This window comes from Gadus macrocephalus, chromosome 20 (assembly GCF_031168955.1).
Source record: "Gadus macrocephalus chromosome 20, ASM3116895v1".
Classification (NCBI taxonomy): Eukaryota; Metazoa; Chordata; class Actinopteri; order Gadiformes; family Gadidae; genus Gadus; species Gadus macrocephalus.
In genome coordinates, this window is record NC_082401.1 from 1,718,700 (window position 1) to 1,733,269 (window position 14,570).

The window sequence follows — 14,570 nt, forward strand, 5'->3', positions numbered from 1 at the left end:
GAAATGCGACTCATCTACTGCGAGATGAGTACGGCTCATCAAGGCTTGGTCCGGACCCTGCCCACTTTTGACGGTGGAAACGTGAACCGGACCGCACCTTTGCACACCGAACCGACCCGTACCCATCGGTGGAAATGCGCCATTAACGTCTCCGTTACCGTGGGAGAGGAGCCCTTAAAGGGGACCTATTATGCTTTTCGACTTTTATGACCTATAAACGTTGTTATAATGATTGATAGTCATGTTTAACCATACACAAAAAACGATGTAGATTTTCGGGAAACTCTTCCTCTCATCTCGGCGCTTTCAGCATTCTCTGTCAACGCTCGGTTTCGTCCTTCTCCGCCCCCTCACCCCCCTCCTGCCAACCCAACGCCGTTGTGATTGGTTACCTTCCTTGAAGCGCACGCGCGGGCAGATTTCACCAGGCATATGGGGGCGCGGCAGGAGTGCCTCTACGTAGATGATTACCCGGAAACGTGAACAAGTGAATCGCAAACGTTGTCCCGAGTGTTTAGAGCTCTGCACAGCCACCCCAGACTGTCAGCAGGGAATACGTCGAAATGCATGTACGTCATTATTTGACACTTTAGTATGGTTAAACATGACTACCAATTATTACAACAACTAGGGCTGTAACGATACACAAATTCACGATTCGGTTTGTATCACGATTTTTGACCCACGGTTCGATACATCCCACGATTCTTTTAAATTTAAAAAGCATTTTATTTAAACAACACTTAAATACCAATTATCTTAATGTAACATTTGATAACAAATAATTTGGAACACTGAACAGATTTGAACCGAAAGAATACTAATAAAGTATAGCTAAATTAATAAAGAAATAACCAAAGATTGCAGTTGGAGGATGCTTTTTGCTGGTAGGCATAATAGGGCCCCTTTAACTGTTTGGTTGGTTTATTCAAATATCCTTATTAGCGCTTCTTATTAGGCTATGTAGCTTAAATAATGACATAATCAGGCCCTATAGAATGCAACATGTTTAATAGCCTAACTTTCAATAGATGAGGAAAAACATGAACGTCGCAATAACGAGGCATAGTGTTACGAGTAGCATATGTGTATGCGGGAGAATGGCAGTGTGCGTATGCGTGTGTGAGTGACGTCAGCGAGTGAGTGGACGAGCGAGGAGAGCGAGCGGTAGCGCGTGTGTCTAGTGAAGAAGCGAACGAGTCCGGTAGAATAAAGTACCCATCCTGTCAATAATCGGTGGCCGCTTCATTCCGACTTATAAGCAGACAAACTGCCAGTCAAATCACACAAAACAATAGAGACAGGATCACACAGGCAATTTTTTTCGCGCTTGGCCCACTCTGGATAAATGTCGTTCATATCGCATATGAGGACTTCGACGGCTGTGGAGAAATGCAATCCTCCGTAGCCACGGAGAGCTGTGATCACAGAGAGGGCATCTCGTCACATATTTACGGCATCGATAGGAGGGGGCGCTGACAGCAGACTATTATTTAGACAAATTATTAGCAAATTTCAATCGGACAATTTGACCGAAGAGTTAGAAAGGGCATATCGCGCTTCTGCCTTCTCACACCGCGAGACAGGTTCGTGGCTTTGAGTATCGCGATTTTCGGTTTGATACGCGTATCGTTACAGCCCTAATAACAACGTTTATAGGTCATTATAGTCGAAAAAGCATAATTCCCGTTTAAGGTCTCCCATACAGTGGGAAAGGAGCATTAAAGGGATAATTCACCGGTGGAGGCATGAATCTGTATTGAAAGTGGGTCATATATTTAGTCGAATAGTAACATAAATCTCAAATTTTGTGCCTCCTTGTCCGAGAAACGGCAGACATTGACTTTCTGGCGCTTGCGGATTGAAGACGACAACATCCACAATACCAATCAGCGTTCACTCCCTGAGGGACGTAACATAACAGCCAATCAGCGTTCACTCCCTGCAGTCCAGCGTAAACAGCAGCATGGAGGAGAAGTGATTGTTGCCGTTTGCGGACTCCCGGAGCTCTATATCTAAATATAATATTATATAATATAGGTATCTATATAATATAAAATACAATATATAATATCACGGCCAAAAGCTGTGTGCGCCTCCGGATGATTATGAATTAAAGACTGCGTCGGGTTCTCGGACGTCTCTGGTACTTCCACAACAAGTAAAGACTCGTAGTGGGGGTTATCTCGCCTGAGTCCTGCACTGGTTCGGGTACCCGACGGGTGTACCCCACGATTTCGATGAAACGGGGGTGAAAAATAATGTAGGTACTGTGTCGGACACGGGTGCTGGTCGGGTCGGACGCATGAACAGTGCGGGTCGTTCGCGGGTTTTGCAATTGCGAGCGAGACTTCTCCGATGCTGGAGATGTTATTCAGGAGCAGAGGAGTAAACTAAAACCGTCCACAGTGGATGATGTGCTTTTTTTGCACAGCAATCTTAAGCAGCACGGAAAACACCAGATAGTGTAATTCCCCGGCTTTACAATTAATGTGTCTAATTTCCCTTCGCAGTTCACCATACTTCAGATTGATGTGGAAGTGGAAGAACCAGAGACGTCAGAGAACCCGATGGAGTCGTTTGAGATGATATTATGAATCAACGACTGCGTCGGGTTCTCCGACGTCTCTGGTCCTTCCACATCAATCTGAAGTTGCAGTTCAATCCCGACCTCAGAGAGTCAAAGCCAACGTTTCTTCCCCCAATTCCTTCTCCACCATGGCCGAGAATCAATACACGGGTCTCCACTTCGGCTGTTTCCCATTGCAAATTTGCTTCTGACATGGTCGGAGGTTTGAGTCGTTCTAGTTCTCTAGCTAAGCGGTGAATAAACATGGCGGACATTGTGTTTACATCTTGTACGCAAGCTCCCGCCCCCTCATTCCTTATTGGTGGGCTTACAAATTTGCGAAACCCGTGGTTTATAGTCCTCGGCCCTTCTAGCAGGCAAGCAAATTTCTGCTGACATGACGTCAAACGCGTCATTTGACATCAGGTCAGGAGAAATGTAAGGAGGACAGCTTGGCCAAGGGAAGAATGTGTTAGACTGGGGGAAGGAAAAAACATTTTTTCTATATTATAATAGCGATTTTATAATGATAGAACGCTGGTTCTGTATCGGTGAAATATCGCTTTCATACAGTGGGAGAGGAGCCCTTAAGGTCTCCCCTAGAGTGGGAGAGGAGCCCTTAAGGTCTCCCCTACAGTGGGAGAGGAGCCCTTAAGGTCTTCCTTACAGTGGGAGAGGAGCCCTTAAGTGTGTGTTTGTGTGTGTGTGTGTGTGTGTGTGTGTGTGTGTGTGTGTGTGTGTGTGTGTGTGTGTGTGTGTGTGTGTGTGTGTGTGTGTGTGTGTGTGTGTGTGTGTGTGTGTGTGTGTGTGTGTCTCCAGAGCAGTAAGTTGGGCGTGGAGGCGGTGGTGGCGCTGATGGAGGCGTCCCCCAACACCCCGGCGTGTGTCATCGGCCTCTCGGGGAACCAGGCCGTCCGGCTACCCCTGATGGAATGTGTGGAGATGGTAAGAGCCTCTCTGTTTGGGCGGAGGTGGTAAGAGCCTCTCTGTTTGGGTGGAGGAGGTAAGAGCCTCTCTGTTTGGGTGGAGGTGGTAAGAGCCTCTCTGTTTGGGTGGAGGTGGTAAGGAGCCTCCATCCATAATGACATCTATCTGGATACAGTGGGTAAAACCAGTGTTTTTTTCCATTGTTTGTCGCCTGTGTGTGTGCAGACTAAGCTGGTGCAGACGGCCATGCAGGAGAAGCGCTTTGATGAAGCCATCAAGCTGCGAGGAGGGTCAGACGCTAAGTCTATGTTTTACTGTACACTAACACACTGCACCTTTTTAAAATATGAGGGAAATACTTTGGAGCTATTTAAACTAAAGTGCACACTAGGTATAGTTGTTTTACGGAAGATGATTCCTTCCTGAATAAACGTGTATGTTTAAAATGCAAATATACAGCATTGATGAATGCAAACACATTTCTGATTAACCTTTTTCCTTGCATATAGAGAAGCATCAGCTCTAGCAAACTAAACATAGTGTTTGCTGTGTTTGCTTCATTCTAGGAGCTTTGAAAACAACTGGAACGTCTACAAGCTACTGGCCTTCCAAAAGCCGGCGCTGATCAAGGTAAAGCCCTCCTCCTCCCCGCCCACCTTATTTTTACTACCACAGGCCTGATAGGGTTCATGTGTGGTGCCTGAATTCAGGCTTGGCCTCGGCCATGTATGTTTTCAAGAAAAGTGAAAATAGGTGAGCCTTTTTAAAATGTGTGGTCAACTCGTCAACCTACCTGACCTTTTGATTGACATGTCTTCCACCAACTAGGTGTAGTCTATATAAGGAAATCTTTTACCTTTGTATGTTTGCTCTGAGGATGGTCTGAATGGGACCGAAAACGTTTTGCATGCACTTTGGGTAGCACTTTACACTTTTATGCAATAAAAACTTATTGTTGCATAATATTGTCCTTTTATTGTCAAGAAAGGCAATTCTCTATTGTGTCTTCGAATGTATTTAATCATTTCAGGCACAGATAATTTCACTTCCTATCAGCACTGCTACCAGGGCAAACCTGCTCTCTGGGTCTTTTATTCCATCCTCATTGGCTCCTCCTGTCCCTGATTGTGGTTGGTCCATCCTCATTGGTTCCTCCTGTCCCTGGTTGTGATTGGTCCATCCTCATTGGCTCGTCATGTCCCGGGTTGTGATTGGTCCCTGGGGGGATACAGTTGCTGCAGCCCCTCCGTGAACCCCTGTCCACTTCCATTTGTCTTGTGGCAGAAAAAAACCTGACAATGTTTCATACCTGTTGAAGTAGCCACTCGTCTCTTGACTTCCACTCATTTGTCCATCACGGTTTGATCGGCAATTTTTTTTATTGGCCCTCCTTAATTAAATTTTTGTGAATAACTGTATCCCAGTAGTAGAGAAGATAAAGTGAGATAGTCAGGACTGTGTTATCCTCTAGTGCTCTCTTGACCCCAAGCCTTGAAACATCTCTTCAGCAGCTCTGTCTGACTGGTCTGATAACCGTCTGTAGAAACTACCTAAAGTGCTTTCTTGGCTACGGCTCACCCCCCGCCACCCCCCTTCCACCCCGTGCAGAGCAACCACACCATGGCCATTCTGAACGTGGGGGCGCCTGCAGCAGGGATGAACGCTGCCATCAGGTCTGCCGTCAGAGTGGCCATTGCTCATGGGCACAAGGTTTACGCCGTCAGCGACGGCTTCCAAGGGCTGGCCACCGGAGCGGTGAGCGCTGGGGTCCATCGTGGGCTCAGGTTTTATATGAGGCGTGTTGGCAGGCCGGGTCATATCACTTTATGTTGAGCCAGTTGTTGTCAACTGTTTACCTGCAATAGAAATGTTAATTTACTCTTTTACAAAGAATATATTATCAAATAATATGTAATGCTGGCTAATAATACTAGAAAAAAATTAAAAATTTAGATTAGGTCCGTCTTTCCTTTAAAAAAAACATGTTATGAAATATTACATTCCACTTCATTTACCATTAGACATATAAAGTGCATGAATCTTCATCATATATTTAAATCCCCTGTTTTCTACTGCAGAGGGTGGCTGGAAACACTGTAAACAGTGGTTAGGTAAGGTTTAGGTTTAACCCCCGATGTACCCGACCTCTGCAGGTGAGTGAGATGACCTGGCACAGTGTGGCTGGGTGGACTGGCCAAGGGGGCTCCCTGCTGGGGACCAAACGGTGAGACCCCCAAGGACTTATAATGTTATCATGTTAAATTCACCTGATCTAAAAAGCAGGGCCAATAGGGGGTTGATGTCCTGGTGTCTCTGTGGCTCTCCTTCAGAACACTTCCCAGTGCCTTCATGGAGAAGATTGTGGAAACCATCAGCAAGTTTGGCATTTCCGCTCTGCTGGTGATCGGCGGGTTTGAGGTACAGGTTGTTGTTTATGAAGGGGAACTGTCGAAGAGGGCAACTCTGTTCCCGCTAGGTCAACTCAATTTCTGCGAAAAGGTTGTACCATCGAATAAATTTTTTCAAATCGGACAACGCTTATCTCGGACAACGCTAATCTTTCTTTCAGCACATAAGGGATGATGTTGCAGATCGTTAATGTCTAAGTGTATGAAGATCAATCTCTTGCATTACAAACTAGACATGTGTGGCAGTTTCCCTTTAATTGAACAGCATATTGTGGTTTCCCTTTTTATTACTGGTCACTAGTGAATACAGGGTAGGATCGTCTAATGGATATTACTATTAAACCGCCACAGGTTTGAGGGGTAAGATCTACAATGTCTCAGTCTACCTAGTAGATAGTCTACCTAGTCATCTAGATACCTAGGCAGAATCCCAACCGGCTCATTATTGACGGATACCATTTTGACCAAATGTACCTCATGATTACTTTCGATAAAGGTTTAAATAAAGGTAGCGCTAGATAGAACGATTACATTTATTGAAGGTATCGGTTCTACCTAGCATGACCTTCTAACAAAGGGGATGGCAGATAATACTTTTAGGAGTACTGTAGAGGAGGAGGAGGAGGAGGAGGAGGAGGAGTAAAGGCTGTACCTTGTTGACCCCCAGGCCTACGAGGGCGTGCTGCAACTGTTTGAGTCTCGGGGCCGCTTCGACGAGCTCTGCATCCCCATGTGTGTCATCCCTGCTACCATCAGCAACAACGTCCCCGGCACCGACTTCAGCCTGGGAGCGGACACCGCCGTCAACGCCGCCATGGAGGTACCGTCCGCTGTGATGTCTGTAGAGAGGTCTCCACAGAGCCCCGCGCTGCTTTAGGTCTGCAGTTACAGTGTCATGGTAGATCCTGTTCCAACGCTTTCTGAACAGGCAGGCTTGGTTTGACCTCATTCTGAAGCAGAGACGAAGACAGAGTGACATGAGAAACCAAACATGTGTTGCGTGTTCAAAGGGACGCATCCACGGCCCAGAGTGGCGGCTCTGTGAGGGGTCTGCGACTGCAACCAATCACAAATCTTAGCGAATGTTGTGATTTCTAAAGATGAGATGGATCCATCTCTTCAACAGTATCCACCAATGGTCTGGCTACTGGCCGCCTCCCCAGTACAGACGGAATCGTTATTGGGGGCATGTTTGACCTGTTGCCATGGTTTTCTCCTCAGGGCTGTGACACCATCAAGCAGTCTGCCAGCGGCACCAAGAGGCGTGTCTTTGTGGTGGAAACCATGGGTGGGTATTGTGGTTACCTGGCAACCTGCACCGGGTTCGCAGTGGGCGCCGACGCGGCCTACATCTTTGAAGACCCCTTCACCATAAAGGACCTGAAGGTGAGGGGGACCTGTGTGTGTTTTCTATGAAGGCGCCACACCATGGCCTCGGGGATATCGCTTAATAAGGGGTCCTTGTGGGTGTCTGTCATTGTCTCCTCCTCCTCCTTCTCCTCCCCCTCCTTAATATCGATGACATATTTCTCGATGTTGATTTTAAAAGGGAGAGCTTGAGGCAGTGATTCTCCCCCCTCTCCTCACAGACCAACGTGGAGCATTTAAAAGAGAAGATGAAGAAGGATGTTCAGAGAGGTCTCATACTGAGGTAAACACCTTCTGCCCCTTCTGGCTCGGAGCTCCTCAGCAGCAAATCCATGTCGCTCAGTCATCTGTTTCCTGTTTTTTCTTGGCTTCTAATGATTTGGTATGATTAGTTGTTTTAGTGTGATGAAAAAGGTTGATGATGCATCAACTCTTAATATATGACATCAGATATGATCAGATGATTGGATGGGTCCTTTATTCCAACCCAGTGGCCTTCTGTCTGTTGTTTACCACTAAGACCCTTTGTCTCAACAGGAATGAGAAGGCCAACCAGCACTACACCACAGAGTTCATCCATCAGCTGTACTCTGCGGAGGGCCAGGGCGTCTTCGATAGCCGCATCAATGTGTTGGGACATCTTCAGCAGGTGATCTCACCCACTGTGTCTCTGCAGTGGAGGAGCCAACCTTGAGTATTAGGATGTTGATTTGAGTATTTCCTCTATAGGTCAGGATGTAGATGGGTTGTGTTATCTGTTCCTCTGTCCCTACGGAGGGGCCCCCAGCCCTTTTATAGGTCAGGATGTAGATTGGTTGTTATTATATCAGTCTTTTATCTGTTCCTCTGTCTCTAGGGAGGGGCACCCAGTCCTTTCGACCGCAATTTCGCCACGAAGCTGGGAGTAAAGGCTGTTCAATGGCTCTCGGACAGAATGAATGAGAACTACCGACAGGGTGAGGACAACAGAGAGCAGAAGCACTATTGTTTATGAACCTATCCGAGACTTCCCGGCAGTAAGTCGGTTTGTTCCGTCTCCCCACAGGCCGCGTGTTTGCCAACTCCCCAGAGACGGCGTGTGTGCTAGGACTCAACCGCAAGGTGGTATCCTTCAGCCCTGTCACAGAGCTGAAAGAAGTGACAGACTTCAAGTAAGCCCAGCACAGACCTCATCCATTTAATAACCTGTCCGTCAACAGCGCATGTCAGTGTGATATAGGTTCCTCTTGTTGTCGCCAGGCACCGGATGCCCAAGAACCAGTGGTGGTTCAACCTGCGCCCCATGCTGAAGATGTTGGCCAAGTACCAGACCAGCTTCACCCAGTACGTCCCGGGGGAGATCGAACACGTGACGCGCCGATCTCTAAGCATCGACTCTGGGTTCTAGTGCTCTGCAGCCTCAAGTCTTCATCTGTCTCTCCTGCCTTCTCAGTACTGCACTGCCCTGCTCCAGAGATCAGCTGTCAAGGGTGGCTATTGGTTTAAGTACTGCTCAGTGATGTAGAGCAGATGCTACAACAGTGCTAGATTCACGTCCTAGCTCTGCTTTGAGGTGATTCATGCACTTAAGTAGTGAAAACATTTCTGCCAACTAATTTATTCTGATGTTGTATGTTGTTTTGTTTGTTTGATCACATGATAGTATAGGAAAAACAAATCGACTTCATCACATAAAGTTACAACTGAGGAATACTGGACAGGCCGTCAGTGGAACTAGTGTGTAATGTCATGATGCCATTTGAATCTAACTGGAAACGGACCGATTGTAATCATGTGATCGGCAGGTCATTAGTTAGAGGAAGGGTTGATTTAAAGGGAATGATAGGACGGATCAAAATACCACTGTATCCTTTTCAACTATTTAAATCTCACACCGCTTTTCATTAATTTCATGTAATTTCTGTTGACTGAAACATTAAGCACATGCACGCCATTACTTTATCAATATCTAAATCGACATGAATGTATGTCTGCAAAATCTATTTGTGAAATGGATTACATAAAAAAAAAATTCAACAAAACATTTGCATATATGTTTAATTGTTTATCTTAAGACTTGAACACAACACTAAATTATAAGAATATAGAACTTACAAACATAAATAAACATTAAGAGTTAAACAATTGTCTAACCCATAAATTAAAAAATTTTCAGGGCAAACTAAACCTATTAAACCCAATGCAAATGACCGACATCTAAGAACTGTAGTCTCAGGTATTTAAAGATCCTGTTCAGCTGTAAGTGAAGGAGAAGGGGAACACCTCTTCCTTGGCCGGCTCGTCTTGGCTGGCTCCGCTCCCCACAGGTCTTTTAGAGGAGAAGGAAAAGTGGAACTCGCCCTCTGGTCTCTGGGCTTCATTGAACAGAAACCCTGGGCCTGCTGGGACAGGTTTATCGCTCAAGCAGCTACAACACAAGCATCGGGACACAACCACGGTATTCTGCTCTTGGGATAGTTACCACTGGGGGATTCAGAGTCGCCCTTCTGTAGAAAGACAAAGCAGTGATGTGTTTAGAAACTGTGTTTCGGACTGTGATTGAAATGTGTCGAGGGGTTCGTAGAAGTACCTTTCCACTGAAATATGAGCTGGTGAAGGCGAACGGGGAGTCCTGTGAATACAGGTTAATATTAAACAAACTGTAGCAAGGCTACATCAGTCCAAAAAAGCTCTTTCCCTTCCTTGCCCTGACCTCTTCCTGAGCAGAACCCATGTCAAATTCAAACCCAGAGAAACTGGGGGTGCTGGGATCGGAGGTGGTGGAGAACAGGAAGGTGGGGGACTTGCGGTGGGAGGAGACAGGGCCCGGGGAGACGCTGGGGCTGCTGCTGAGAGAAGGAAGGTGACCACACGCTAGCCTCAGTACTGACACCGTCTAACTATCTTACTGCATCTTCTAATCATCAACAGATGGATCATTTATTAATATCAGGATATTCAAGAGTACAAAGGAATGCACTGAACACACACTCTCTAGTAGCATATAATGTTTACCTATAGAACACTTGCGATTGGTGTGAAATTAAGGGTGGTGAGAATTCTCCTTGAGCGAGAAGCAATACCGAACAGACCACATCATGTGAAAGGCCAAGACGGAAGCAGTATTTCTCTGTGAGGATCCCTTCCATAATATTGTCAGCCTCTTTAAGGGGATGGCCCTCTTGCCTAAGCAGGGTTACGCTGCAGGCCGCTTCACAGCTGATGGCTAAATCGTCTTGCTCAACCTTGGACCAAATGTCCTCTACACAGTTGTCCGCATCAGTCATTAGGGTCCGGGTAAAAAGATCCCCAAGTTATCCTTTAAAATTCAGATTCTGCATTTACTGATGATATTATGCTTCTGGATATATCCTTGGCATATTCTCAATTTACATGTTGTAAATCCTATTAGTTTTACGGTTGGCTGCTATGCCACCCCTGAATGAGGTGATTCTCCTTAGGCTCTGTGGGCAGGCCCCCTCTTACTTGATGGAGAAGGTGGGGGTGGATGGGACCAGCTTCATGCGGCCCGGTGCAGATTGAGGCTGGATCATGGGAGATAAGAAGGAATGAGGTGGGGCATTGTCTCTCTGATCATCATCATCATCATCATCCACGGCATCGCCTTCTTCATCTGCGAGTGGAAGTGGCTGCTCTTCCTCCTCCTCCTCCTCCTCCATCATCTCCTCTCTTGCTGGTAGGCCAGCCGGCTCATCCTGATAACAGAATATTGAGGGTACTTCAGGGTTTATAGCCAACACTTTGATGTAATGTATTTCCTTGGTTTTCGTAGTAGACGGGTTCACATCCACACATACTGATCATACTTTACTAAATGGATTGATATTATCCTGTATTCATATCAATACAGTTCTGTATACAATACATGTAACAGCTCATGACCTGTGTCTTTGGTCCCCATTGTTGGTCTGGCTCTGCACCACCGGACCTCTGATCTGATGGAGGCTTCTGAGCTGAAGGGAATACATTAACTATCAAATGACAATACAAATGTGTAAGGAAAGGATGTGTTTGATGAAAGGATGAACCCGTTGACATACCCATGGCCTCCCGGTTTGACCCCGGGGGGTAACAGAGAGTTTCTGGGGCCGATCTCTTGTTCATGGCGTCGCCACAGATTTCCTCGCCGGTCAAACTTATGTTATCAACTTCCTGTAAAAGCAGTGCTTTAGTATGCAATCAATAGACCTTTCTAATACTGTATACAATATAGGGCTTGGTATTAATTCTTGATATTTATATATTCATTACTTTAATTTTGCTGCAGTCCAAGTGAAAAAGTAGTCTTCAGCTAAACGTTATAATGTGAGATTTGTATTAGTTGTGGGATAAGTGTTTTTTTATTGTTAAGGTAGTAATTGTTGGTCATGAATAGTAACACGTTGTATTGTTCCAGTTAACAGGTGAATAGTCCGTTCCCCTCTGTATGTATGAAGTAGGTCCGTTGTACCCACTCTGAGGGGTTCCTCTGTGGGGTTGAGATGGAGAGAGCCGATGGAGAAACTAGCCTCCACCTCTGGCTGTTGGTCGCGTTGTGCTACTGGCTCTGCTTCAGTCAGCTGGGCAGAGACGCTGTGAGGAATAGCAGGAGAGAGTTAACATCAAAGAAATTAGACTTTATATGTTTGATGATGTTAATGAAGATACCTTTCTGCTTGGCTCTCGCTGAGGGAGGAGTTGACTGCTGCTCCTAATCAGACATTATTCATTCATAAATCAACCATTTAAACCGCTGCATTATTTCCCAAGCTAGCTAGCTGTGTGTCATGTTCTTTGCATATGATGTGATTACCCAGTACATCCTGTTTCAGGGCTATCTGATCCTCCAAAGCCTTAATCCGCCCCTCAATGTCCTCTTTCTCAGACTGAATAGCGAGGAGCTGTTTGGCCAGAGGATTCCTGCAGTAGAACTCTTTGTGCTGTTGGAGCACGTTCCGGTAACTCGCAATCCTCTCCTCGTACTCCTTCCTTTGTGGATAAACAATTTTAAAATAATTCACAGAAAGTGTCAGAATGAAAAATAGCAGAATAAGCAGATAAACATACTTATCTTGAATGTAGTTCTCCTGTTTCTTCTCCAGTTCTTCCTTCAGGGTCATCTCATAGTGTTGTAGAAGGTGGTTATTCGCCTTCATGCTGTGGTCGGAATTGTAATTGCAGTATATGTAGGCCTAATTCAAATATACACACAAACAATTATACAAATACACATTGCATCTCCCAGCCCGGTCTGGTTATCCAGCCTTTGAGAGACTGATACGGGTAAGATTCCCATCTACCTCCATAGGACATGGTTCTTCTGACCAGTCACTGAAAATCCTCCAACCTCATATCACTCTCCATCTGAAATATGATGACCTGGCTGAGACCCCACTCAGAAGGGTCTAACCTTTTGGCGTTGTCCTTGATCTGCTTCACTGTGTTCTGCATCACGGTGATCTCCTCCTCCAGGTCCTTGATATGTTTATGCATTGTTTCAGTGAAGGACTTCCTCTCTGTGATGTCCGCTCCGCAGGCTGTGAAAAATATCAGCTCAAGGGTTATGCTGGTCATTAGTGGAGGATTAAAGTCAATGCTCCTGTTTGTTCTAAAGAACCATCCCTTACCTTTTATCTGCAGAGTGAGCTCATCTCTCCTCCGAGAAAGCTCTCTTGTTTGTAAAGCTGTAATAATAGAGCACTAAAGTGTGATGCCACTTTTCCATAGCAGCCAGTTTTCGGTTCTAAACGAACCAAATGATCAAGGGGAAATCCTATGCCACCCGGACGTTTTATAGAAAAGGAACGATTTTTTTGCGAATTGATTTGCGAGTTTGCTTTACCAATGATGTAATTAATATTGAGAATAGATTGTCTTCATATAAAAAAAATAACTATACTAACGTCGTGTAAACTTTTCCTTTTAATACCCCAGGGGAATACATGAACGCCTCGACATGTTTCGATTGGTAGTGATTTTCACCTCTTGAAATTGATTTATGTTAATTTTGAAAGAAACAACGCTTGGAAGAAATGGAAAACGCCATCTCTCGTTCGGTTGTTTAGAACCGAAAATCCGGTTGCCAGGACAACGTGACGTTTTCACTTTAGTACTCTTTTAGTATGTGATATTAGGGCAATACGGATCCAGGGTAACGTTAACTTTCTAGCTAGCTACTCTCTTAAGATGCTCCTATTGGCACGCTTAGCCTTAAAACGAATTAATAGACATTAGACAGGGAAATTTAAAATATGGATGAACTTGCCTAACTGGAAGATGGTTCTATCGAGCAGAACGACGGAACGTTGTTGTTCTTCCATCTAAAAACCTTAAACTAACACAGTTAAAACAAATGAGTTAAACCAACTGAGTTAAACTAAAGGAGTGGTTAACTAAGGAATTACACTAACGAGTTAAACAAACTGAGATCAACTAACGGCTAGGCTGCACCACGCTGAGTTCGCGCGCTTCCGGTCCGCATGATGTGCCGGTGTTACACCGAATTCTGCGACCCGTCGAAATGTGTGACCCCAGAGGGCGCTGTTGCACATTTTCTGCAACATGCACGAGTTTGAAGCTAGACTCGGAATGGGTACATTCGTTTTGTGACACCGGGCAATGCTTTCTTTCTTGAAAGCGTCTTACTGACTGTAGCGTCTTATGGGGAAAGAACGGTGATTGACCGTACTAAACACCATATCCATTCTATGGGTCTGTGAAATGCAAATGAAATCAAATGTAGCCTATTTATTAAGCACATTTTATGTTTTTGTTATAATGCCCACCGTTTTTATTTGTATGCCCACCGTTATTATTATTTTTTACTGCCGTTTATGAAATGAATATGAACTAATGCCACAATTATTCATGTCTGCGATCATCACAGAGTCCACAAGCAACGCAGGTCGCAATCAACGACGCCACAATCAATCTAGCGCACCGTCGAATTCTGCGCCCACACTGTAAATGCAGGAAAAATGAGGCAAACCCCAACCAAATGTTTTCAGGTCATTTGTCGTCCTCATATCTGTATTTGGACACAATTATTCATGTCTGCGATCATCACAGAGTCCACAAGCAGCAGGTCGCAATCCCCGATGGGTCACAATTCATGACAGCAGACCGTCGAAATCTGCGACCACACTGTAAATGCGGGGAAAATGAGTCAAACCCCAACCAAATGTTTTCAGGTCATTTGTCGTCCTCATATCTGTATGTGCCCACAATTATTCATGTCTGCGATCATCACAGAGTCCACAAGCAGCAGGTCGCAATCCCCGATGGGTCACAATTCATGACAGCAGACCGTCTAAATCTGC

At 45.4% G+C, this 14,570-nt stretch overlaps 2 protein-coding genes across 5 annotated transcripts in view; one reads left to right on the top strand and one right to left on the bottom strand.

Annotated features, from left to right (window-relative positions):
• The window catches only part of pfkla (phosphofructokinase, liver a), a 36,246-nt gene extending 26,849 nt beyond the window's left edge, over positions 1–9,397 (top strand). For both annotated transcript variants that reach the window (XM_060040950.1, XM_060040951.1), the window contains 13 exons: positions 3,389–3,514; positions 3,722–3,786; positions 4,063–4,126; positions 5,105–5,251; positions 5,650–5,720; positions 5,827–5,914; positions 6,572–6,724; positions 7,126–7,290; positions 7,494–7,555; positions 7,810–7,921; positions 8,129–8,228; positions 8,318–8,423; positions 8,512–9,397. In XM_060040950.1, coding sequence (XP_059896933.1) covers positions 3,389–3,514; positions 3,722–3,786; positions 4,063–4,126; positions 5,105–5,251; positions 5,650–5,720; positions 5,827–5,914; positions 6,572–6,724; positions 7,126–7,290; positions 7,494–7,555; positions 7,810–7,921; positions 8,129–8,228; positions 8,318–8,423; positions 8,512–8,659 — 1,407 coding nt within the window. In that variant the 3' untranslated portion in view covers positions 8,660–9,397. The remainder of the gene's footprint in view (positions 1–3,388; positions 3,515–3,721; positions 3,787–4,062; positions 4,127–5,104; positions 5,252–5,649; positions 5,721–5,826; positions 5,915–6,571; positions 6,725–7,125; positions 7,291–7,493; positions 7,556–7,809; positions 7,922–8,128; positions 8,229–8,317; positions 8,424–8,511) is intronic.
• LOC132449222 (glutamic acid-rich protein) lies at positions 9,294–13,755 on the bottom strand. Of its 3 annotated transcripts, none has more exons than XM_060040959.1 (13): positions 12,879–13,755; positions 12,662–12,788; positions 12,319–12,408; positions 12,065–12,240; positions 11,920–11,959; positions 11,727–11,844; positions 11,313–11,424; positions 11,155–11,225; positions 10,738–10,967; positions 9,965–10,097; positions 9,842–9,883; positions 9,734–9,758; positions 9,294–9,653 (listed from the first exon to the last, which is right to left on the bottom strand). In XM_060040959.1, the coding sequence occupies exons 2-13, from the start codon at positions 12,742–12,744 to the stop codon at positions 9,505–9,507; spliced, it is 1,269 nt and encodes a 422-aa protein (XP_059896942.1). In that variant the 5' UTR covers positions 12,745–12,788; positions 12,879–13,755; the 3' UTR covers positions 9,294–9,504. The 3 variants fall into 3 exon arrangements, with proteins under 3 accessions (XP_059896942.1, XP_059896941.1, XP_059896940.1); XM_060040958.1 differs by having other exon boundaries at positions 9,965–10,100; positions 12,879–13,754; XM_060040957.1 differs by having other exon boundaries at positions 9,294–9,650; positions 9,965–10,100; positions 11,920–11,962; positions 12,879–13,754.
• Positions 13,756–14,570: the final 815 nt, after the last annotated feature.